Raw genomic sequence first — 27478 nt, forward strand, 5'->3', positions numbered from 1 at the left:
TTTGAAACATTTTTGGTGCATAAATTTTAATGCTATCAACTTGGTTGAGGGCTTATTTGATAGATATTTCTATGAACTATGACAAATGTTAAATAAGTTTATGTTATAAAATGCATCATTTTGCCGGTATTTAAGCTTGAATACTTAGATTTGGGTACTCGACGAAAGAAATATACATTCAATTACATATACTTACTTTTAGTTAACATAAAAAGGTTTTGCTAGTAAGGAGTTTATTTGTTTTTTTATTTGCCTTAACTTTGATAACAATAACTTTTTTGTAAAAACTTTACGTTTTACGATTTATGAAAAATCGGTTAAAAACATGAATTTTTCTCACGAAAAATTAAAATCTTTGATCTTTAATATGTAACTCAAAAAGTTTTCATTTATTTTAATAACTTTATATAACAAATTTTGCTTATAATTTGTCCCTCTATCGAATTGTGTGGTTATTTTTAATAAAGTAATTTTCACCCCCGAGGAGGGGTGGCATCCACCCCCAGGGTAAAAGCGAAAGTTGGCACTATGTCACATTTGTTCCTTGAGATATCCTCTAACCACTCACCAATTTTCATGCAAAACGATGGAGGTTCAACGAAATCGGAGGTAATAGCTCATATCCACCTTCAGTGACTGCACTAAACGGAAATGGTTTATTAATGCCAAATTTTTTTATTTATTGTCAAAATTTTTATAAATAATCGATATTGCTAATTTTCTTTATATTGAAGACAGGGTGAGTCAAAACTCAAGTATATTATTTTCTCAGTAATTTTAAATGAAACACCCTATATTTTATATCACTATCGAAAAGTACCATCACCGTACTTTAATTTTTATATAACATTCCCTATGTCTAAATTTATTAGTTTTCGAGATATTTGCATTTTTCCGAGCAAATTATTAATTACTATGCGTCTAAATCTATCCAAATTTTAGGCAAGCCATGACTGAATTGTCTAAAACTGACAATTTACGATTACTGATTATCAATCTGTAATCAAAGTTGGTTACAATTTTTGTTATTAACTTTTATTGCTATCTATTACTATAATGGATCTACGAAGCTTTACCCCACTAATCAATCACCCTGTATGGATAAACGGATTTTTTTTTATTTCAAACTCTTTTAAAAATGTAACTAATACAATGATATTTTAAAGTACGTTAATAAATCGATATCTACAAATTGATGGTGTGCCAGTGGCATTGGACTGCATATCGAGAGTTCCTTAGTTCGAACACGGCTGTTGCGTATCTTTTTTTATGTTTTTAATAAATAATTAAAAGTTGATATACTTAAAATTCATATTTTATAAGTTAATTATTATATATACCATTTTAAACAACCGTGGTATTATAAAAAGTACTTTTTTTTATACTAGTGTAATTTTTGGAAGTATACTTTTAACAGTTAATACACCTACTAAAAATTCATATTTTATTCTTTCGAAACATGTTGTGTCCTGTATATAACAAAACCGTGTTATTATAAAAAGTAATTTTTTATTATAGTGTAATTTTTGGAATTTGAAGCATTTTTTGTCGTCAAATTATTTTTTATCCTCTCCTATAAAAATAATAAAAACGTTTTATTATAAAAAAGTTCTTTTTTTATAAAAGTGTAATTATTTCTATTTAGTGTCCACTCGTTTACACACTGTAGCTGTACGTTACATTTTCTTATAATATTTTCACTCCTCTTTCGATTTCTCAGCGTATTTCCTGTAAAATTCTTCTCAGTACTCTCATCTCTCATCTGTATATAGTCCGTCCGCTATAACTTTTCCCATGCGGTACGATTCAATTTCAATCAAATTAAATCAAAAACAGAAAGTGAAACGTACGCCGATGTGTGTAGTATATAGTATACAACAGTACACAAAATGTATATACAAATCGACGTTCGTTTCAATTTATATTTTGACTTAATTTGATTGAAAATGAATCGTACTGCATGGGAAAAGTTATAGCGGACGGACTATATATGACTATATAAAATCTACAAAGTCGGGTGTAACACAAATGAACTTCTCCTAGTACCGTATTCGATTATCAAACTTTGGCCTGCGGGTCTTCCTCCAGTGGTTACCTCATGCATTCTGAGATATAAAAGGTTCCTTCTCTGGATTTTCTCATCTACTTATTATACCTATTAGTAGAGGAGTGCAACAAAGCTTCCTGATGTCTCCTATATTATTTAATTTTTTCACTGAAGCAATCGTCACCCAAGCGTTTGAAAACATACAAGAAGGTAAAAAATTCGTGAAATTATAATATCAAACATCACATGTTCAGATGACAGAATGCTGACGGCAGACTAAGGGCTTGAAAGACTTATCGACAGACTAAATCTTACTCTAACAGAAGCTATGAAAATAAACAGTGATAAGAGCAAAGTGTTGACATTTTCTCTATCTGAGAATATTTCAATGCCTATCATATCGAATAGTGAAATATTCGAACTGGTTAACAAAATAAAGTATTGGACTACTGGATAAATAACCAACTGGGCCCCAAATATCAAGATTAAACGCAAAATTGAACAAGCAAGAGACGCAATAATAAAAATAAAAGTACTACCATGCTGTAGTCCACATATCAACTTAGGACTTAGGATACCACTAATAAATTAAATGATATGTTTTACCACCTATCCTATACGGAGCAGCATCATGAACGCTGACAATTTCATCCATGAAGATAATAGAGGCATTTTATCAAAATTTCATCAGTCCGCAAAGATAGTTTTAAGAATTTCAAAAATTATTTGTGTATATTTCACCATGTTGAACAAAATTTTTCATCCCAGTTATTTTTTCTGTTCAATATTTTTTCACATTTGTGGTTGCTGTATTATACAGTGTGTCTGCGTAACTTGGAACCATATGGGAAACTTTTTTAATATCAATTTTACGAAAAAAAAGTTATTCTTTATAAAGTGCTCTGCATAGTCTAAAACCTAAGACGTAATAATCAGATATCAAATTTTATCAACAGTATACGAAGTATGTCAAAAAATATGAATTTCGCTCAAAAGTAAAGTGCCTTTATATTTCACAATATCGAAAATTGTCATTGAGAAAAGTTATTTGTAATTAAAAATTATGTTTTAATCTGCATTTACACTTTTCTAATTGAAAATTTTTTTTTTGAAAATTTTCCTCAAATCACGGACACCTAACATCATTTTTACTTATGATAGCTCCGTTATTATTAATTTTACCAAAGAAAATTATTCTTTATAAAACGTTTTGCATAGTCTAACAACTAAGATAAAATTATAAGATATTATATTTTGTTAATTTTATACGAGGTATGTCAAAAAATATGAATTTCGCTGTAAAGTACCTTTAATTTTCATAATATTGAAATCTGTTATTATAAAAAGTTGTTCAGAATTAAAGACTATGTTTCAATATTCAATTGCATCCTTCTAGTTGAAATATTGTGAACTATAAAGGTATTTTACTCTTGAGCGAAATTCATATTTTTTGACATACCTCGTATAAAATTGAAAAAATTGATATCTTATTATTGCATCTTAGTTTTCGACTATTCAGACATTTTTATAAAGAATAACTTTTTTTCGCAAAATTTATGATACCGGAGTTATCTTAAATAAAAATGATGTTTGGTATTCGTAATTTGAGGAAAATTTTCAAATTTTTTTTTCAATTAGAAGAGTGTAAATGAATATTATAACATAATTTTTAATTACAAACAACTTTTATTAATTCTGAATACAAAGAATCATGCCGATTGCCTAATGAAGCTTCAATATATACTGCCGAATTATCAGCTTTATTACTTGCGTTAAAATATATAGCCTCTGTTGGTATGGACAATTATATCATTTTCACCGATTGTAGAAGTATTGTGGACAAACTCACTTCTATCCAATCGACAAAAAATCTAAACCACATTGAGATAGAAATTAAGAGTCTATATTATGATTTTACTTCCTCGGGCAGTTCAATTATTATTTGTTGGGTGAAAGGACATTCTGGAATATTAGGAAATGAAGAAGTCGACAAATTAGCTAAATCTGCAGCTTTAACCAAACAAAACATAAGCAACATACTTCTACCAGTAACCGATATAGATAATATCAGTAAAAACCATTGCAAACAAAATTGGCAACGTGTATATAACCAAAGTACAACGGGAATAAATTTTAGAAATTGCCAGCCACTAATTCCCAATGAGAGATGGTTTAAACAAGAATCAAATAGGCTATTTATAAAAACAATAAACAGAATGAGGTCAAATCACGCACTAACCCCAGCATACAAACACAGCATAGGTATCAGTGATAACCCATATTGCGCCTGTGGTGGAATGGGAGATCTACAGCACCTCATATTGGAGTGTGGACTGTACAGACAAAATATTAAAGTAATGTATGAAAAGTTAGTTGATCTAAATTGTCCTTTACCTGTCAATTTAAACGAAATTCTTTTTCCAAAAAATAAGCAGACGTTACAATGTCTTTACGAATATGTAACGTCCTGTAAATTTAAATTTTAAATAGGCTTAGATAATAAAATTATAAAATTGTAAAAATATCACACAAAATTGAAAAATGTATCCATTAAGATAGTATAACACTCTGTAAATTTATATAATAAGTAGGCTTAGATATTAACTTAAAATTGTTATTGTAATACCATACAAAAAAACACAAATAGTCTGGCTAATTGGCTCTGTCAAAGCCATTAATAAAAAAAAATAAAAAAAAAACTTTTATTAATAACAATTTTTGATATTGTCTAATATAAAGGCACTTTACTCTTGAGCGAAATTCATATTTTTGGACATACCTCGTATATTATTGATAAAACTTGATATCTGATGTTTGCATCTTAGGTTTTAGACTATGCAGATCACTTTATGAAGAATAACTTTTTTTCGTAAAATTGATATTAAAAAAGTGTCCCATATGGTTCCAAGTTACGCAGACAGTATTAGATATGGTAGGGGAGCAAAGTATGCTAAATGTGCAGTAACTCGAGCGCTTTGGTGACCTATTGGGTTGTGAAGAGTAGGTCCTAAAACAAAAAAAAATAAGTTAAGTTTTCCATTTAAGTGGGGACTTTCCATTTTTAAATTTAATTTTCCATTTCCAATAATCCTTTTTCCGATTATAGCGCCATCTATCGATAATTCGAAAAATTGTCTCGAATAACAGTTACTTATTTTTACGTAAGGAATCCAAATCTGCAATAAGAAATGGGGACCCCATTTAAGATTTTAAAGTAACCTTACACCCCACCTCCGTATGGGGTCGTAGTTGATGCCATTCGATAGATTTTTGAAAAATATTGAATAAGTGTATTTTTCAGTTTTTCGATCTGATGTTCATTTTGCGACATATCGCGGGATTCGTATTTAAAATATTATATTCTTATATTATATGCTTCTTAGTTTTTCGATTTGTCATTCATTTCGCGAAATATTCGCTTTTTCCTTGTGGAATTTTGGGACTCATTCATTTCCTTACGCCCCGTTCAAATCGTCAGATTTTTGACATATACACTGTTTTGCATGTACTTAACTAACCTTATCTTAATTTGACGATTTCGAGTTTTTCTAAGGATAGCTTTATTTTTTCGGTCCCCTCTTAACGAACTCCCCTGCATTAAGAGCCAATATATGGTAGAGGTACATTTTCAGGGTACAAGGTTTCTCCCCATGTAATAATCAGACGCGCTCGAGTAACGGCAAAAATCCCCGCTTGGGCTCCCTTACAAGTCGAAAATATTTAATAGTAAGATTATTCACATTTTACAAAGTAGTTGTCTTTAATTGTATAAGTTAATTAAGTGAAATATTTCAGATTTTTTTGGTTCTGATTGGTATATTGGTGAATGTATCGATTTCAAGTCCATACGCCATTATAGCTATGTTACTTTTGGGAATTTGCTTCCTAAAATTAAGATCTTGTTACCTATCCATAGCGATGTCGTTGAAACATATAGAAGGAAAAGGTAAGTTATTTTATACAAATTTTCTGTAAAAATTATTAAATGTTTTGCACTTAAGGGGCTACATTAGCGCGTCGTCAATATTTTTTTTCGAAAGGTCTGCGAACTTTCAACAGTGAGGCAACAGTGCGTTGGCAGTACATGCCACTATACCGTCAAAAACGAAGGCACAATATTGTGATAATAATAATTATTATACTCATAGGCTCGCTAAATCTTCTTAAGTCAGTTAACTTCGATTTACTGTTATAGATAATCGATTTTTGTAATTCCAATGTGGCACAAAATCTAGGCATGGGATAAAAAGTTTATTTGAAGAAAGTGTATTTTTTTGTTCTTCTTAATGGCGGTACAGACTCATTTTTGTAATATTTTATTTAATTATAGAGTAATTTCCACATACTAACATATTTATCAAATTGAGCTCTGTACCGCCATTCTTTACTGTATTGCGAAAATTTGTGCCAATCTTTGATTGCCAATCTCTGCAATCTTGGAATGCGTTTTCCGAGCGCTGATGTAGAGCTTCCTCTTAATATTTAATGAGTAAATGCTTATCCGTATATTTAAGAAACTAGCAGTCGATAACTCTAACACTGTGTTATTTCAGCTGCATCAGTTATAACGTATTTCATTAAAAAAACTAGAAAAATGTTTTCCGAAATATAATAATCTCATATCATTTTCCAATTTTTAAAAAATAGAATCGAATATTCAGGAAGTAGCTTCTTGATTGTATTCTATTTCTGGTCATGTCTGCTCTATATACCTCTTCAGTTCTTGCTCATACTCGTGTCGTCCTCTCAATTGTTCTTTCCCACATCGTTGTTGGTCGTCATATAATTTTTCCTGAATACCTTAGGGCATTTTTGTTACTTATGTTTTATTTGTTTTTCTCAGCTTTTGTCCCAACCAGCTCTACCTTTTTCCCTTAATTTTTGTTCTAAGTGTCTCTTGTTTAGTTCTTATCCAGAGTTCATTTACTATAATGTTAAGGCAACAAATAAGGCAACAACTAATAGAGAGGAAAATACTCAGAAGTATTCTTGGACCAAAAAAGATCCAAGATTGAGAGTTTAGACGATTATTTAACAACGACATAAAAAAATAATGTAATAACCAAATTCAGTTAAAGGGAGAAGTTACAGTCAGTTTTACTTTTAGTAATACTTTCAAGGGATATTAAGCCTTTAAAATTTACAGGTAATAGAGCTTAAGTTTTGCCAATTGGTATATTTTACTCACAATCAATTTATTATTTCATATTTATAGAAAACTACTCCAGGGTGATAAGCTAGAAATAGACCATGTTCGGGACACTCAAAGACCCAGGTAGCTGACTACTTTTTTATTTATTGTAGACCTATAGGAAGAAAACCTACCTGTTTCCTGCCTAGAGTTCGCGTCCGTTTTTAATTATTAACAATTTGGTGTAACAAACGCGATTTTTTCGCCTTTTTGCACTCCATTCAAAAGCTAAATAGTTGACATAAAATTACAAAGTTTAATTTTTTAGAACATTAAAAAACCTTCAAAATGCCGATTTTTAAAAGTTAAAAAGTTAATTTGTTGCTACGCAAACTGCAAAATTAATGAAAATGGTTATTTGTTAATAACTTTTAATAAAACTACCTTCGAACAACATAATAGAAAAAGACCTACAAGTTCAATCCGTAAAAACTGAAGTCACAAAGTACAGTGAAAAATACAAAAACAAAACTAGTGCTCACTCTAATCACTTAGTGCGCGAACTGTTTAATGACAACGATGAAGTGCGTCGACTAAAGCGTTTTAAGCCTACATACTTATTAAACAGATTTAAATAAAATTAATTAACATTTACCACTACATTATTAACTTTGTTTGTTAATTATAAGTTAAAGGAAGCCTCTCACTGGAGAGAATTCCTACATGCCATTTGTTCTTCTGATAATTGTCATAAAATTTACTTATTGTTACGAGTGATAACAGATTGTAAATTAAATGGAGCTTAAAAAAAACTATAGTGTTTCACCCAAAGTTGGGTATTGGGGTACTTAACAAACCCTCAAATTTTGAGACCGTTCCATTTATTAGTTTAAGAGTTATTCTAATTGTTTATCCCAGAGACCTTTATTTTGCAATAACATAAGACAGAAAATAATGAAGATAGGGCAATTTTGCGTATGCCAAATGAAAGTAGAAAACTGATGCTATCAAAATGTATAAAAAAAAAGATAAAAAATTATCTAATATAGTCAAAAATCCTAATGCCAAATTTGTGAAATTTTGTAGTTTATAAACATTTAGAATAACTGTAAAAACATTGTCCGTAGAAAAAATCATTTTACATATTAGAAAAGCTGTTATTTAACACGAATTTTTAAAAGTGTAGTTCAATTGGAGACTAGTCGTGGTAAGTGAAGGGGGAGCTGGGAGCCGACAAATGCACGAGTTCAAAAACTAAAAAAGGCAGCTTAAAACTACTATCATTTTCTATATCTCGGGATCTACTGAATATATTTTTATCGTTCTTTTTTAAATATGTATGTAATTTTTCTGTACATTACAAATATGCCATTTGTCTAGACATTTATTAATTAATAAACAGTCTAATTTGTTTAAACAATTTTTGAAAAAATAATTGTTTACCAAAAATCCATGATTTTAATCATACTATCGTTATTAACCATAGAAAAAGTTAAGGTATATTTTAATAAATAAATTATCTTCAATAAATAATTATCTAATAAAAATCATATAAACAAATTAGCTGTGAATTAAAAAAAACATATGGCTAAATTTGTCCCAAATGAACCCAGGCTAAATTTTTTATTTGAAAATTCGTGTTAAAATACTATCTTTTCGAATATATAAAAAGATTGTTTCTACGGACAACATTTTTAAAGTTATTCTAAATGTTAATAAACTACAAAATTTCAAAAATTTGGCATTAGGATTTTTGACTAAATTAATTATTTTTTTATCTTTTTTTTAAGACATTTTGATACTATCACTCTTCTACTTTCATTTGGCATACTCAGAATTGCCCTATCTGCATTATTTTCTGTCTTATCTTATTGCAAAATAAAGGTCTCTGGGATAAACGAATACAATAACTCTTAAACTAATTAATGGATCGGTCTCAAATTTTGAAGTTTTGTTAAGTAGGCCAGTACCCAACTTTGGGTGAAACACTAAAGTTCTAAGGTAGTTTTAGTAAAAGTTATTAACAAATAACGATTTTCACTTATTTTGCAGTTTGCGTAACAATAAATTAACTTTTTGACTTTAAGAAATCGTCATTTTGAAGGTTTTTCAATGTTTTAAAAAACTTAATTTTGTAATTTTATGTCAACTATTTTAGTATGATAGAATTGATTCAAAAAATAACATAATCCAGACATCCAAAGCGAAAGTTATCCTCCAACACCAAATTGTTCTATATGGTCCATATAATGTTCAGAAAAAAGTCACACCTTTTTGAGCGTCGGGTTTGGGGGCAGAGGGGGGAGAATTCGGTAAATTCGTAGTTTTTTACCTTTTTCGTTAATATTTCTAAAACTATGAGGTTTAGCATGAACAACCTTCTCTACAAAAATATTCTACATTAAATTTGAAATAAAAAAGGCTCCTTACATAATCCTTCTAAAATGAACGGTTCCAAAGTTACGGGGGTAGTATAGTGTAATTGGTCCAAAAAAGGCCTAACCGAGACATCCAAAGTAAAAGTTTTCCTCCAACACAAAATTGTTCTATATGGTCCACATATTGTTCAGTAAAAAGTTACACCATTTTGAGCGTCCGGTTTGGGGGGAGATGGGGGAGAAGTCGGTAAATTAGTAGTTTCTTTAGGTTTTTCGTCAATATTTCTAAAACTATGTTTAAGCGTAAACAATGTTCTATACAAAAACGTTCTACATAAAATTTAAAACAAAAATGGTCCTATCCATAATTGTTATAAAATCAAAGGTTCCAGAGTTACGGAGGGTGAAATGTGGAGGTTTTCGATACTTTTTATATTTTTTGGGCAATTGATGATGATTTTGGGTGGTGAGGTTGACGTTTCTACAAGGGCTTATCACTAACATACCATCGGTCACTGAAATAGCAAATCCTGTTAAAGAAAATTTTTTTCAATCAGTAAAAATATTATAAATTGCCCAAAAAATATAAAAAGTATCGAAAACCTTCACTTTTCACCCTCCGTAGTTCTGGAGTTGTTGATTTTATAACAATTATGTATCGGACCTTTTTTGTTTTAAATTTCATGTAGAACATTTTTGTATAGAACATTGTTTACGCTAAAGCATAGTTTTAGAAATATTGACGAAAAACATTAAAAAACTACTAATTTACCGATTTCTCCCCCATCTCCCCCCCCCCAAACCGGACGCTCAAAATGGTGTAACTTTTTACTGAACAATATCTGGACCATAAAGAACAATTTGGTGTTGAAGGAAAACTTTTACTTTTAATGTCTGGGTTAAGCCTTTTTTGGACCAATTATACTATACTACCTCCGTAACTTTGGAACCGTTCTTTTTAGAAGGATTATAAATAGAGCCTTTTTTGTTTCAAATTTAATGTAGAACATTTTTGTACAGAAGGTTGTTCATGCTAAACCGCATAGTTTTAGAAATATTGACGAAAAACTTAAAAAACTACGAATTTACCGATTTCTCCCCCCTCTCCCCACCAAACCCGACGCTCAAAAAGGTGTGACTTTTTTCTGAACATTATGTGGACCATATAGAACAATTTGGTGTTGGAGGATAACTTTCACTTTGGATGTCTGGGTTTGGATCTAGTTATACCATACTATTTAGCTTTTGAATGGAGTGCAAGAAAGCGAAAAAATCGCGATTTTTTTTATGTTTTTAAATTATGTATTTATGTTTTAAAATGTTATATTCAAAATATTACATCTTAACAATGAATAGTGTACGTACAACATCTAATCAAAGTTCCGCGCCTATAATTTCCGTTTTAAACAACTTCAAAAGCGAGACCTGGGGCCTGACGTCACAGGCCACTCGTATCGTTTGCCCGTTCGGGATGGGCTATTGCATTTAATGCAGTTTGCCCATAGATAAATAATATAGTTGAAATATCTTGTTTTATTCTGTGGCAAAAATGATTTTTTCTGTGATAGGCAAAATATTAACATTTGATCTGTGTTGACATGTATCAAAAAGTTCTTTTTTATGAAATTACTTTTGTCGTTTCTTGTGTTGAAGAACAAAGAAGAAACAAGTAACTTAAAAATAAACAAAACTTTTAGTAATAAAAGTAAGAGTAACTAAAAAGTATTGGTGCTACTATAGTATGCGGTCTACAGTCGGGTTTCTACTATAGCTTGCGGTCTACCGAGGGATGCGGTGTAAGTATAAGCTGAGATGATAAAGATATTAACTTGTAAAATTACAATAATGATTCTTCTTATTTATGCGTATTATTAACTTTGTAAAGAAGGATTTTGTTGGCTATGTACACGTTCTATCGGTACGTCTGCTAATCACCACAATCTTTTCTCAGAAGGCTTTGAACACAATAATGAAAGGCTCCAGTAGGTACTAATAAACATTACAATAAAATATAATCTTTATTATAATGCAAATTACACCGTAATCTTTTCCAGGATATACGAAATCCTTCGATTAGAGGTAGGTAGATCAAACCCACGGGGTAAACCGTATACTATAATATAATGGTACCAAACTATTGTTATAAACGGTTTAAACATGCTTATTAATAACTCTTACTTATTTGCCTTGACACCTCGCATTTCTCCAATAGAATAGCTTTCACTACTTTTTATAAAAGTTGCCACGATGAAGACATCAATGGTAGGTAAGTTAGTCAGATTGACCTTTTGAAAAACCCTCGTCCGTCATATTATGCGTTTTAAACTCTTTACAAAGTAGCACTCAACTTTATCAATTTCAGTTTAAAACTAAGCTGATTGGGGAACTACTTATTACAATATATAAGATGAACATAATAAATAATACCTAGGAATTTTCCATTAAAGACGATTAAAATGTAATATACCCGTGATACCTACCCTAATCGCGTTGTTTCCGACTAGTTAGGCCGGCTGACCGTGGCCCGTGACCTCGAACCAATAGAAGGACGTTCAAGAGCCTCGTAAGATATTTGAATTTTATAGCATTTTCAATGCGACGTAATTAGCGTACGGGTTAAAAATATTTGTTTTTTCGCATGCAAGCGTTTTAAGATCATGTTACCTTATGTTTTTTAATATCATTTTAATATTTAAATAATTATGCAAGTTCCCTATGCGAACTCTAGGCGGGAAACAGGGAGGTTTCCTTCCTATAGGTCTACAATAACTAAAAAAGTAGTCAGCTTCCTGGATCTTTGAGTGTCCCGAGAAAATCCTTATTACTCTGGACTAAACGAAACCGGTCGTACGGAGTAAATAATAATTTTATTTTGCGTACGTCCATCTTCATAATTTTACCATTATACCATTTAATTTTAGTCAAATCGCCGATGTTTTCTCACGTCAACTCTTCATTGCATGGAATGGCAACCATTAGAGCTTCAAATACAGAAGATATACTTATTAAGGAGTTTGACGAGCACCAAGTAAGTAACTTTAAATGTTTACGTTAACTTTACGGTTAATTGATTTTAATTTTCAGAATGTTCACACGTCGGCCTGGTATTTAACAATAGTATGCATTTCAGCTTTTGGTCTTTGGATGGATATTGTATGCATCATATTTTTGACTTGTGTCATTTTAACCTTCATCTTTTTGCAAAACTGTAAGTATTTTTGTATGGTGTAATTATTAATGTGTACAGCTCGTATATCATAAATAATAAAAAAATTGACATTGAATGATTTCTGTTCCTTTCTTAGTTTTTAAAGTAAATAGCAGCTTGGTAGGCTTAGCAATTTCTCAAAGTATGACTCTAACTGGCATGTTACAATATGGCATGAAGCAAACAGCCGAGGTGATCAATCAACTAACAGCAGTGGAGAGAGTGTTGCAGTATACTCATATTAACACTGAAGGACCTTTTGAATCACCGATAGGTAAACTAAAAGTATACAGTTTCATAATATAGGTTAAAATTACTTTCTATTTAATTATTTTTAGAAACTCGTCCTGTCGAACCTTGGCCTAAATTTGGACGCGTGGACTATAACCATGTTTATTTAAAGTATTCTGAAGATGATCCTCCAGTATTGAGAAACGTTCAGTTTACAATTTTACCTGGACAAAAGGTAAAGATTATCTACCATTTTATCTTAAATATTCCGACATCAATCTAGGAATTTATTCTTTGAACGCGCATTTCTAAATGATAGGGTAGAGTAGAGTTGGCTATTGATGTGCATCTAAGGCTAATTCAGAATATTGCAGGATATATTCAGGATTTGTCTGTCTGGCTATATCCTTTCATTCAGATCTCTCTTATGTCCTTCTCTCCCATTGTCTTATATTCACGATTTTCAGGTCGCGTTCCAGGTTTCAGGTCTTCCTCGTCATCCAACCATCTCGTCTGGGCCTTCTTTTTTTTTGTTCGACTTCCTATATGCTTTAATTGTAATATTTTCTTTACTGTGTTTGTATTTTCTTGTCTTTGGACTAGTGTTGCCCAAATACAAGACCAAGACGAGACTTAGACAGTCTTGGTCTTGGTCTTGAGCCAGTACACCTGGTCTTGGTCTTGGTATTGCGCTCCCGGTTTGGTGTTGGTCTTGGTCTTGCAGCAAGAGTCTTGCAAGTCTCGCAGTTGCCCATTAGCCTATTGCATATCTTAGAACAACGTTACAGAGAGGTACATTTTAAGCTTGAATATCACAGCCATAGTAAAGACTAGCCAAATTAATAAATACCTAAACAACTGCCACTGGGTGGGGTTTGAACCCATGATCTTAGTGATACCTGCCTATGTTCTAACTAACTAAAGTTAAAACTACCTCTTCCATCCATCCAATGGCACTACAGCCCAAATCGAGCCTTGGCCTCCTTCAATAAGCTTCTCCAATCATTCCGATTTACCGCTGTTCTTTTCCATGAACGCGTTCCCAGGAAGTTCCTGGCATCCTCATCGACTTCGTCTTCCCATCGCTTTTTAGGTCTTCCAACAGGTCTTCTTCCCTGCATTCTTGCATTCAGCAATTTTCTGGGGATTCTATTCTCATGCATGCGGACCACGTGCCCTGCCCACCGTAATCTCTGCAGTTTAGTGTGTTGTGCTAGAGTTCGTTCGCTATATTGCTCTTATATTTCTCTATTATACCTGATTCGCCAGTTGTTATTTTCACTTATTGGGCCCAGTATCCTACGTAATACTTTTCTTTCAAACACATCTAATGCATTGGCAGATTTCTGTGTCACCACCCATGTTTCGCAGCAATAACTTACTATGGGCCTGATTATTGTTTTATATACCCGGAGTTTTGTTTTCCGGTGTACGTCTCGCGATTTGAATATGTAGCCCATCGCGAAATAGGCTTTATTTGCCAGCACAAGCTTTCTATTTACTTCCGGTTCTTCTTCATTGCTTGCAACCAGATCCATTCCTAGGTACGTGAATCTATTCATATGTTCTATATCGTCAATAAAGTGTTGTTGCGCCGGTCTATTTGATCTGGTTTGTATGAGTAGTTTTGTTTTATTTGTGTTTATTGCTAGCCCTACTGCTTCTGCACTCTGTTTCAACTCAACGTAGGCTTCTTCCGCTGCATTCATTGTTCTGCTCATTATGTTTATATCATCCGCGTATCCGCGTATCCTAATTACATATTCAAGAACAAGATTAAAAAGCGTTGGAGCCAGTCCGTCGCCTTGTTTCAGTCCTTGCGTTATCGTAAACGCATCAGTGATCTGTCCTTGAATACATACTTGTGCCTCTGATTCTGTCATTGTCATTTGCACTAGTCGTATTAATTTTGATGGTATGCCAAATTCTTCCAATATATTAGGTAGAATTGTTCTATCTATTGAATCATAGGCTTGTTTAAAATCTACAAAGAGATTGTAAACGTCCATGTCATATTCCCATGCTTTGGCTAGTATTTGTTTAACTGTAAATAGTTGGTCAATGGTAGATCTATTTTGCCTAAACCCTGCTTGATATTCCCCGACTACCTCTACCTACCTATCAACTACCTCTTAAAACCCACAAAATTTCATTTGCATATCTCAACCGGTTTTAGAGCAATAAATAAATCGTCAGTTTGTAAGAAAAATTTCAACACCCCTATTTGGGAAACGAAGCATTTATAAAGTAAACGTTTATGAAGCAAACTGTCATTACTTTTTTGTGCAGAATTAGGTACCCATTAAAGTTGGCCATACTTATTTAAAATCATCCTGTATAGGGCTTTTCATTCACAGTCATTTGTTTCGAGCTTCTGTCATGTGTCAAATAATATTAATATATCTACGTCGTACGTTATTGGTATTACCAATGATACAAACCGAAGACGTATGACGTAGATATATTAATAGTATGTGACACATGACAGAATCTCGAAACAAATGACAATCGATGAAAAGCCCTATTGATGAAAAACATGGCTAGTTAAAAAAGTACATAACTTTTTTATTATCCAATATAAATAAATGAATAAAAAAACATAATGCTAAGAAAATATGAGGCCATAGTTGGGTTTTAATTTCAGTATGCTATTGTATGGTTGAATAATAAGTTAGCATAATGCTAGAATATTCCACAGAGTCAGAAAAAACACAGTTTGATTGGTACACCCGGTATACAATGACAATAATTGACCTGTCTAGCAACAATATTATTACAGCAATACATATTTGTAAAGAATAAGACAACATATTAAAAAAATCACTTAAATCGGACAACAGGTTTAGGAAATTTGAGACATTAAAAATGACCCGTTTTTAAGGTGGTGCGTTAGTTTCTTGGAGAAGTGTATATCGTTAAAATAATATTTCGGTATTTTGTTTACACGATATCCGGCATTATCTGTACTTTTGTCTCGTATCATTATCTTATGATACTTTTATATAATAGCCGTGCTGTTTCGGCAAATTTTGTTTAGCCGAGTGACCTCATAGCACAGTCAGCATAAACAATACATAATAGTCTTACTATTTATAATATGTATACCGATAAGATTTCTGGTGTTTGGATTCCTAGAAAACTAATAATAAAAAATTAATTACTTATATACTTATTAAGTATATTTTATATTATAGTACGTTCTTCAACGGTAAAATATTGCAAAACCTCTAAATTTTGAAAAGAACCGCTTGGATTGACATGAAATTTGTCGTACACATAGCTAACAAGTCAAAGAAAAAAAGTGATATGGTGCCGATATGTGCTTTGGCCCCGGGGGTGGTTTTCACCCCCTCTTGGGGGTGAAAAAGTATTCGTCCAAAGTAAGTCCGGAAATTAATAAACTGACTAATTCTAAGTAACTTTTGTTCTATAGACTTTTTTCACTAAGTCAATACTTTTCAAGTTATTTGCCAGTGAATATGTTCAATTTTTTTCCAAAATAAGCACTTTGAATCGATGAAACTTACAGATAATATAAACACAACATAAGTAAAATAATTTGTGGAGCGGTAACGATTAATTTCATTTAAGTTGCTAATTTGGGGGTAGTCTTCCCGATTTTTTCTTGCCATAATAAAAGGGACCAACTTTATTTTGAGCGTAACTTGCTTAAATTTAATTCTAGAAACTTTCTATAAAAACAGAAATAAAGCTTTTTTTAAACACTTTAAAAAAGTTGAAACGGGTTTTTCCCAAAAAGTGCTTAGTTTTTTTGGATATTTCACTTCGAAATATTCTATTTGAAATTTGGTGAATATGAATATATTTTCCATTGGCTATAACTCTGGTTTTACGAGGTCCAGAGACCTAATGCGTACACCATTTTTTTATTTTTTTACAGGCTATATTTTTACTAAGAACGTTTTTTTTCGACAAAATAATTACTTTTTGAGTTATTTGGGAAAAACCGTCTAAAAATGTAGTTATTTTGTTGAAAAATGAACATATTCACTCGTAAATAACTCGAAAAGTGTTGACTTGGCGAAAAAGCTCTATGGAACAAGAATTACTTAAAATTAGTCAGTTTATCCATTTCCGGACTTATTTTGGACTTATATTTTTTCACCCCCGAGAGGGGGTGAAAGTCCCCCCCAGGGCAAAAGAACACATCGGCACAATATCACTTTTTTTCTTTGACATGTAAGCTATGCGTATGCCGAATTTCATGTCAATCCAAGCGGTTCTTTAAAATTTAGAGCAAAAACCGTGAAAGAATGGACTATTAGCTAAGGTGACACATTTTTAAAAAGTTAGTATACGATACATTCGAAGTTTCGTACGAAAACATTCGATATTACTGTAGGAGTCGCAACGCTGGAATGTTATGTTAAGATTAGAAGACGACTATTCTCAAAACCTGGACAATTAATTTCAGAGCGAAGAAGTCGGCTGCTGGGAAAGATTGTACAAAATATTTTATTTTTACATTATAATAATGACCTCTGAGTACATGTGAAATGTGTCAAGTGTTTTTTAATGGATATTTTGATTCGCTATGTATTTTTATGGTATTGTTCGTAATGCGCATAAATCCAATTTTCAAAATTTTTTTACATTTTTTTTTTGTTTTTCATAGAGTATCTAAAAATATAGCCGAACTTATATACTCCCTAAAACGACCCTCAGTTCTAACTGCAAGACGCAAGAGTCTCGCAGGCTTAGTCTTGTTCTTGCTTAAGTCTTACACGGTAAGTCTTGGTCTTGGTCTTGCTAAAATTAGGCGGTCTTGGTTTTGGTCTTGCGAAAACGCAAGAACAAGACCAAGACTGCAAGACCAAGACCGATTTTGGGCAACACTACTTTGGACATATCTCAGCCATGACAGTCTTTGACTTTTCACAATTCGTACAATATCATACCCATTATTCAATTCATTAACCTCGTCGTTTCTTCTGACTCTCCATGTGCCGTCTTCCTCTTGCAACGGGCCATATAATTTTCTCGGAATCGTTCTCTCGAATGTCCTGCGTTGGGCTTCATCTTTTTTCTCACTACCTAGGTTTCACAACCATATGTTACCACGGTAGGGTGACCAAATCATAAACTTGAAAAAACGGGACACATCCAAGGAGCAGTAGCGCACCTAGAATTTTTCTCCGGGGGGAGGGGCTACAGTTAAAGGACAAGTTACATTTTCACTATTATATATTTTTCATATACCATTGGGGAAACGGGGTTTATCCCCCAAAACTCCCCTGGGTGCGCCACTGCCAAGGAGGATTTGGGGCAATATCCAAACAGGTAGGGGTGATTGAAACATGGTCTTTTAGCTAATTTTGTACCTATACATCCTTTTCAATTTACCTTTGAATATGTAATTTACGTACGATCAAGACTGCAAAAGAAAGAAAAACAGACTACCAGACGATTGGAACACAGGTATTATAGTACCTATATCGGAGAGGAGTGCGATAATTACAGAGCAATAACTTTACTAAATACCACATAAACCATTCTAGCAAACATACTAAAGATAAGACTTAAATCATGCGCTGAACAAATATGGGGAGAATATCAGAACGGGTTCAGACCGGGGAGGTCCGAGGCCGACGATTAATTCCATACATACAGTGGAGCAAATAATTTAAAAATCGAGAGAATACAACAGAGAAATTTACCTAATATTCATGGGTTTCAAAAGAGCTTTTGATACAATCAATCGGACGAAAATGATGGAAGAGCTAGAAAATGTTGGAATCCCAGAAAAATTTAGATATAATATGCTAACAGTTTCAACAGAGTAAGGATCAGTATCAACGGAACAACTTCTAAGGAGATCAATGCAAATAAAGGCGTGGAAAACAAGGTGACTATATCTCTCTGATACTGGTTAATCTGATATTGAAAGTAATCATAAGGAGGACAAACTTTGCAAACAAAAACATTATTACAGATCAACTTCAACTAGTAGCATATGCTACTAGATGATCTAGCCATCATAGCGAAGACGAAGATGACAAGGAAGGGAAGAGAATAGAACTAGAGATAAACCAGCACAAAACAAAATACTATAGGGAAGGATGACACAAAAATCTCAGAAATATCTAATAACACAGTACCGTAAATTTGAAACTGTATCCACCTTTAGCTACTTGGGTGTAACAATAGGGAAAACTGGAGAAAAGAGAAAAGAGAAAAGAATTCTGACAGGCAGAAAATCATATGGATGGAGTGAATAGAAATCTGCCGAGAATCAAGATTCTAAGTATAATATAAATATACAATGAATGTAATACATATGAACTTATATAAGACCTGTTGTTGCATATGGGATGGAAACAACGACAATTAACAAGAAAGAGGAAGATGGCCTTCTGATATTTGAAAGAGAAATAATGAGAACAATACTGGGCCACAATGTAACAAGAGAGGGAGAAATTAGACAGAAAATAAATGCCGAAATTGAAGAGTAATTAAAAAGAGAAAATATAGTGAGATACATAAAATCAACCCAAAGCAAATACGGGATATTTAGGCGTCCCGAGAGACTTTTTCGGGACCCCGGGACAAATCGAGACAAATTTTACGGGACGTTTGGTCACCCTATACTACGGGTCTAATCGATGCTCTGAAGATAGTCAATTCAGTTCTTTTGTCTAATAATTTCGATGTCATCAATCTTTTATTTGCATAGTATATGTAAATAATTCCCTCTGATTGATTTCTGTGCCCAGATACCAGATATGTGAAGGCATCCACAAATCCACACGTTTAATGTTGTAGTTGTTATCTATTTCAATATTATTTTCATTCTCAAGTGTTCTTTTGACGGCCATGTACTTCATTTTTGTTTCGTTTATTTTAAGCTCTCTTTTTCGTGCTTCAGGATCAATTTCATTAAGCACTTCCATTAGTTGATGCTTACTCCTACTAAAGATAGCTACATCATTGGCATATGCAGTCAATGCAGTAATTTGTACTGTTTTGGTATTTATATGGCCGGCAATATTGGTTTTCTGATGACTGTCTCAGTTTTGGTAGGTGAGATAAGGATACGATATGTTTAAAAAATCAACTGATCTCAGGTTTAATGTTTATTAATTTGTTACTTTCGTATACATTCTAAGTAGATATAAACCCCTGCAAATATTGAGATAAAATTTATTATTAATAATTGTCTTAGGTTGGTATTGTTGGACGCACCGGCGCTGGAAAATCGTCTTTGGTTGCAGCTCTGTTCCGTTTGGTAAATTTCCAAGGTACCATATCAATAGACGGAATAGATACAAAACGTATGGGACTTACATATCTAAGGAAGAAAATATCAATAATTCCACAGGAACCAGTATTGTTCTCTGCTACTCTCAGGAATAATCTAGATCCTTTCGAAGAATTCACTGACGAACAAATATGGAAGGCACTGGAACAGGTAAATATTGTAAATTAGGATTAATGGTAGGGGAGCCAAAGCGGGGATTTTTGCAGTTACTCGAGCGGGTCAGATTATCACAAGGGGTGAAACCTGGTGCCCTGCAGATGTACCTCTTCCATATATTGGCTCTTAAAACAGGGGAGTTCGTTAATGGGGGCCCGAAAAAAATCTATCCTTAAAAATACTCGAAATTGTCACATGATAAGGTAAGTTAAGTACATGTATATTTCAAAAATCTGACGATTTGAGCGTGAAATCGGCGAGGGAAATCTTAAGGAAATGGGCGAGTTAAAAACTTCCACAAAAAAAGCGAATAATTCGCGAAATGAACATTGGATCGGAAAACTAAAAATACGTGTTCAATATTTTTCAAAAATCTATCGAATGATACCAAACATGACCCCCCACGGAGAGCGGTAAATTTAAAATATTAAAGACAAATCCCGCTATATTTCGCAAAATAAACATTGGATCGAAAAACTGCAAAATATACTTAATCAATATTTTTGAAAAATCTATCGAATGGTATCAAACACGGCCCCCCACGGAGGTGGGGTGGGGAGTTATTTAAAAATCTTAAATAGGAGCCCCAAATTTTTATTCCAGATTTGGATTCTTTACGTAAAAATGATAAATTTTTTTTCAAAACATTTTTTCGAATTATGGATAGATGGCACTATAATCGGAAAAAACGATTGTTGAAAATGGAAAATTAAATTAAAAATGGAAAGACCCCACTAAAATGGAAAACTTTACTTAACTTTTTTTAGTTTTAGGACCTACTCTTCACAACCCAATAGGTCCCCAAAGCGCTTGAGTGACTGCACATTTAGCATACTTTGCTCCCCTACTATAAATAATTTTTAAGAAAAGCAACTTTAGACATTATAATAGCAAATAATGTAGTAACTTATAAAAGCCTTCTATATCGCATTTTATTTAACAGTAGATATTATTATGTATGTGCATGTGCCCAACTTCCTTTATTGTTTGTCTTTACCCTGTCATAATTTGAAGACCTGCAAGTACGTCGAAATTATTGTTAGTTTCATCGGAGCACAAAATTCGAAATGTACTCAATTCTAATCTGTAATTGTTTGCAAACAATCTTTTCAACCACACATTTGCTGTAGCCTATAAGATCTAGGCCAAATATGTCAATTTCTTAGAAGACATACATATCCTAATAAATCTAGGTAAAATTTTCCCAGAATTTTTAGAATATTCTTCTTTAAGGACGATTTCCGAAGTGGAAATCGAAACGTCAAATTTTAGTTAATTGAAAATGGAATTTTCATTACACCAATAATTGTGGCTCAATTCCATATAAACATAATACTTAAATTAGACATGCCACAAGAAAACAGCTTTTACAGCTTTTTGAAGTTATTCTTCTTTTGCGCGATTGAGAGTAAAATTTCATAAATCTGCGCGCATGCGCATACAGACAGTATGGCGTTTAGTTGCTAATCTTTCAAGATAGGTATGTCTGTATACTATGTATCAGCGCAAGTAAGTCATTAAAAGAATATATTAGTGTTTTTAGTAAATGTATTATTTATTATAATTTTTGGATTTGTCTTTCTCTGTAGTAAGATAATAAAATATTATGTAGGTATAACCTTTTTATATGTCTATTTGTCACCGTGTTGTTAACTATATCCGAAACTTACGTGTCACTTAAAAGAAGCTCCGTGGTGTAGTTGGTAGAGCGGTGGGTCAGAGAACGGAAGGTCGCGGGTTCCAATCCTGGACGATTCATATATTTTTTTTAATTTTTGATTGTTTTAATAAAAATTTTTTGAAAGTGGTAGATAAGAAAGTTAGTTTAATATTTAAATGAAATACAAATAACCTGTTAAGTATATTTACTTCGTTGAAATTATATAATAGAAGAATAACTTCTTACGTGCGTACAAAGTACACACACATTCTTTTTTATTTACAGCAGATTTTACAGCTTTTCGAAATAAAAAAGCATATTTAATAGATTTTTTAACCTGTACAAACTACATATAGTTTCTATATTTCTGGACCCAGTGCGAGTTAGGACGCGAAGTAACAAATTCTGTGAAAATTGACCTTTTGATTGTTTCTTAGGCCGTGGTATTACGTATCTAGAAACCAGAGATTGTATGTCTTCTAGTTGCGTAATACGTCACTCTATAATCTATTTGGGTGATTCAAATTCAAATCACTCAATTTTGGAGCAAAAAAAATTTTGGATCTCCGATTTGTCTGAAAATTGGTATATAGCTTCTGCGGGACGTAAAAATAAGATATTTAAGGTCAAAAAATCTTCTTCTTCATTTTTGCTCTAAATGTTATTTTATGCGATTTTACAGTGATTTGGTGTTTATTTAATATGGCATTATAACAAGTTACTTTGATTCAAAACAAGTTTTTGACCAAATTTTATAGTGTAGAAAACGTTAAAATACCGTTTTTTACATTTTTCTCCATTCCCAAAATACGTCACAATCGATTTGGCTAAAAATTTGCCCACAGATAGCCAAAAGATAGTACTTTAAGTGGTGTAAAGGATTTGAATTATATTACAATACCAAAAAAGTTACATGCAATATCATAGTCAAAAATATAGGTGTCTACTGTAAGTAAAATTAACATGGAAATATCGACCTCACGACAAAAATTGTTAAAAATAAATTGTAATAATTGTAAATACGATTTATTTGAAACAATTTCAGTTTCTACCATTTTTGTCGAAAAGTTAAAAATGGCGGAGATGGTGAGCAAAACAGGTTCTCCTTTAAAATCAAGCTGGCGGCTAACGTAACGGAGGAATTCATTCGTGATTTTAAATTTAGGCTACTATTGACTCTCCTAAAGATTAGAAAAATAAAATTTTGGGCAGCTCGGCATGCAAGGTCAAATGCTATTCCGACTGGACTAATATACTTTTGAGTCTGATATTACTGCATGTAACTTTTTTGGTATTGTAATATAATTTAAATCCTTCTATCCACTTAAAGTTCTATGTTTTGGTTATCTGTGGGCAAATTTTCAGCCAAATCGATGATGATGTATTTTGGGAATGGAGAAAAACGTAAAAAAACTGTATTTTAACGTTTTCTACACTATAAAATTTGATGAAAACCTTGTTTTAAATGAAAATAACTTGTTATATGTAATGCCATATATTGAGTCTCTTCTATTGAACTATTATGTTTTTCATTGATACTTTGCGACAGAAAATACAAATTTGTTTAAATAAACACCAAATCACTGTAAAATCGCATAAAATAACATTTTGAGAAAAAAGAAGAAGATTTTTGACCTTAAATATTGACCTACGGGGACTTTCCCATTGATTTTGATTTTAAATATCTTATTTTTACGCCCCGCAGAAGCTATATACCAATTTTTAGACAAATCGGAGATCCAAAATTTTTTAGCTGAGTGATTTGACATGGAATGTAACATTTATTTCTGTAGACTAACTTGTACCCCTATTAAGCTGCACCCCACACCATCGCGAATAAAGTTCGAACTAGGCAAACAATTTAGTGCTATTTAAATGCTAATTAGTTCCTCCATTTCGGATTTTGTTGCTCTAAGCGTTAAGCAGGAAATCGATTTGAAAGTGGGGCGGGGCCAGCTTCTTATTAGAAGTACAATGAAGAAGTTGTATATTCACTAAAACAATGAGCAATATAATCAGATACCGGTATATTTCCATGGTACGTGTTCCCTAAATTAGTTTATTACCAAATATGTACGAGCAACTAATTTGTTTAACATAGAACAGAGACACATATAGCGCAGAGCAAGGTCGGGTGGGATTAACTAATGCATTTGCAAGTTCTACGGTTAGCAGCAAAATCGGATACCAATATATTTCGCTAGTACGTCTTCAGACAGATATTACGAGACAGAGGAATATAAAGCGCGGTGCAATGTTGGGAGGGAAGAAGTAATACATTTTTAAGTTCTATGGTTAGCAGCAAAATCGGCTACCAGCATATTTCGATAAATCATGTTCCCTAGAATATTTTAGTATCAAATATGTGCGATCAACTAATTTATTTTACACGAGACAGAGAAATATAAAGCGCGGTGCAAGGATGGGTGGGATGAACTAATAAATTTTTAAGTTCTACGGCCAGCAGCAAAATCGGGTACCGGTATATTTTGATAATACGTGTTCCCTAGAATATTTTAGTACCAAATATGTGCGAGCAACTGATTTATTTTACACGAGACAGAGAAATATAAAGCGCGGTGCAAGGATAAAATAATAAATTTATATATAAATATATATAAATAATAAATAGAACTTAAAAAATTATTAGTTCATCCCACCCATCCCTGCACCGCGCTTTACATATATTTCTCTGTCTCGTGTAAAATAAATTAGTTGCTCGCAGATATTTGGTACTAAAATAATTTAGGGAACATGTACATCGAAATATACTGGTATCTGATTTTATTGCTCATTGTTTTGGTGAATATACAAGTCTTTCGTTGTACGTCTAATGAGAAGCTGGCCCCGCCCCACTTTCTATTCGATTTCTTGCTTAACGCTTAGAGCAACAAAATCCGAAATTGAGCAAATAATTAGCACATAAATATAAGTAAATTTTTCACCCAACAAATCAAGAAATTTGAACTTTTTTCGGTGTGGGGTGGTTCCAGCTTGCTATTAAGCTGGACCCCCACTTTCATCGCGATTTCCTGGTCAACGGTTTGAGCAACAAAATTCGGATTAGAGCAACTAATTAGCATATAAATAGAAGTAAATTTTTCACCACACAAATCAAGAAGTTTGAACTTTTTTCGGTGTGGGGGTCCAGCTTACCATTAAGCTGGACCCCCGTCTTTCAACGCGATTTCCTGGTCAACGGTTTGAGCAACAAAATTCGGATTAGAGCAACTAATTAACACATAAATAGCACTAAATTTTTTGCCTAGTTCGAACTTTATTCGCGATGGTGGGGGGTGCAGCTTAATAGGGGTCTAACTTGTGTCGGGGCATAGATCATATTTTATTTTATTTTAGGTTGAATTAAAGGACATATCACATTCATTAGATTTGATGATATGTGAAGGAGGAAGTAATTTTAGTTTGGGCCAGAGACAATTAATATGTTTGGCTAGGGCAGTTTTAAGAAACAATAGAATTTTGGTGTTAGATGAGGCAACAGCTAATGTGGACCACAGGTAAAATCCTTTGACTTTAACAAAAATAAGTTCGGATTTATGATATTGTAAGAGTATAATTTGTTTCATCAGGTTTTGTTATAAATGTTACCATCACTGTTGTTCATCGTTTGGGTACATAACTCAAAAATAGCTTCAGAACAAAATAACTCAAAGGTTATTCTTATTCTTGGTGTGCCTATTTGTGACGAATGTTAGTAATCATCACAGCAATCTTTATCTTGTCTTCAGCAGTGTGAAAAAGCTGTACAGATATGTTGAACCAGGTTCTCAGGTTCTTTAACCAGAATGTTCTTCTGCTTCCTTGAACTCACTTTTCAAACATTTTTTGTTGCAGAATGGCTTGTAGGCAGTAACTCAATTCATAGGCTGTTTTAAATATTTGAATCATGGAGTTCATACTGGCATCAAGTTTCTCTTGAATGAGTTTTGGGAATATGTCATCGGGTCCCGCCTCCAATGGATTAAACGTTTCAACCCCAAATGTAACTCTGACTTTGTGAGAACGAAATATCTCATCCGAGGTCACACAATCAACCATGCTTATGCTAAAGCTTAAATACTAAAAGGTTGTAGAATGTTTTTGTTTTAGTTTGATACACATCTTCTTCTTCATATACCATGTCCTTCCAGAACCTTGGCTACCATCATAGCTATCTTAATTTTATTCACTGACAGCCTAAATAGCATGCTTGTTGTATCAACACCACACCAATCTCGCAAGTTCTTCAACCATGAGGTTCTTCTTCGTCCTGGACTGCGTTTGCCTGCTATTTTTCCTTGCATGATATTTTGTAGCAACCTATATTTGGGACTTCTCAGTGCATGTCCGAAGTACTTCAGCTTTCTCTTCTTAATGCTTTGAATAATCTCAGTAGTCTTGCTGAGACGTAGTATTGTGGAGTTTCGAATCTTTTACATCAGTGGTTCCCAAGCTTTTAGCCTTCTGATATTTTTTCATATTCGCGACCCATACCTCACATATGATGATACACTAGTGACTAGTGGGTCGCCACCCACCGGTTGGGAAACGCTGTTCTACACCCAAGAAAGTCTTAAAATTCTTCTATAGTACTACATTTCGAAAGCTATTTAGATCACTTTTATTCGATACAGATATATTTTCTAAATAAGTATATTATGGTTGTGAGTATGTAAACTAATCTTTTTACTCTTTTATTTCTAGGACTGATTCTCTAATCCAAACAACTATTCGTAACAAATTTAAAGACTATACTGTAATAACTATCGCTCATAGACTAAATACTATTATGGATTATGACAAAGTTATCGTAATGAGTTATGGAAGAGTGGTAGAATTTGGTCATCCGCATCAATTGTTACAACTACCAGATGGACACTTCCACAGAATGGTTCTGGAAACGGGACCTGTGATGTCTTTGCAACTTAAAGATGTGGCCATGGTGGCTTATTCAAACCTCCTGAAACAGGAAGCAGCTTCTATCCGTTGAGGGGAAATACGTACTATTGTATTATTGGTATTTTATATGTTCGATATTAAATATTTATTATGTATTATTATTTAAAAATAACATTTTATTAATATATTACTAAGAAATTTTCGTTTTTTATGTACCTACCAATGGTTTATTGCCTTTCCTGCTGCTATTATTTTATCCTGCCATTTGTTTATAGTCTAGTCGGGTTAGACGAATAACAGGCCTAACCTTGCATTAGGAGCTGCCCGAAATTTTATTTTTCTAATATTTAGGGATGGTCAATAGTAGTGTAAATTTAAAATCTCGACTGAATTGCGCCGTTGCGTTAGCCGCCATCTTGATTTTAAACTAGAACCGTTTTTGCTCAATATCTCCGCCATTTTCAACTTTTCGACAAATAGTATACCAAC

General features: G+C 32.8%; 1 protein-coding gene across 2 annotated transcripts in view; it reads left to right on the plus strand.

The window, feature by feature from the left end:
• The window catches only part of LOC114330002 (ATP-binding cassette sub-family C member 4-like), a 110649-nt gene extending 83458 nt beyond the window's left edge, over positions 1-27191 (plus strand). The window contains exons 11-18 of one of the 2 annotated variants that reach the window (XM_050655866.1): positions 5843-5993; positions 12478-12584; positions 12641-12764; positions 12862-13038; positions 13103-13230; positions 20179-20424; positions 25448-25608; positions 26795-27191. In XM_050655866.1, coding sequence (XP_050511823.1) covers positions 5843-5993; positions 12478-12584; positions 12641-12764; positions 12862-13038; positions 13103-13230; positions 20179-20424; positions 25448-25608; positions 26795-27080 — 1380 coding nt within the window. In that variant the 3' untranslated portion in view covers positions 27081-27191. The remainder of the gene's footprint in view (positions 1-5842; positions 5994-12477; positions 12585-12640; positions 12765-12861; positions 13039-13102; positions 13231-20178; positions 20425-25447; positions 25609-26794) is intronic. The other variant, XM_050655867.1, reaches the window with a different exon arrangement.
• The last annotated feature ends 287 nt before the right edge of the window (positions 27192-27478 follow it).

This window comes from Diabrotica virgifera, chromosome 7, assembly GCF_917563875.1.
Source record: "Diabrotica virgifera virgifera chromosome 7, PGI_DIABVI_V3a".
Classification (NCBI taxonomy): domain Eukaryota; kingdom Metazoa; phylum Arthropoda; class Insecta; order Coleoptera; family Chrysomelidae; genus Diabrotica; species Diabrotica virgifera.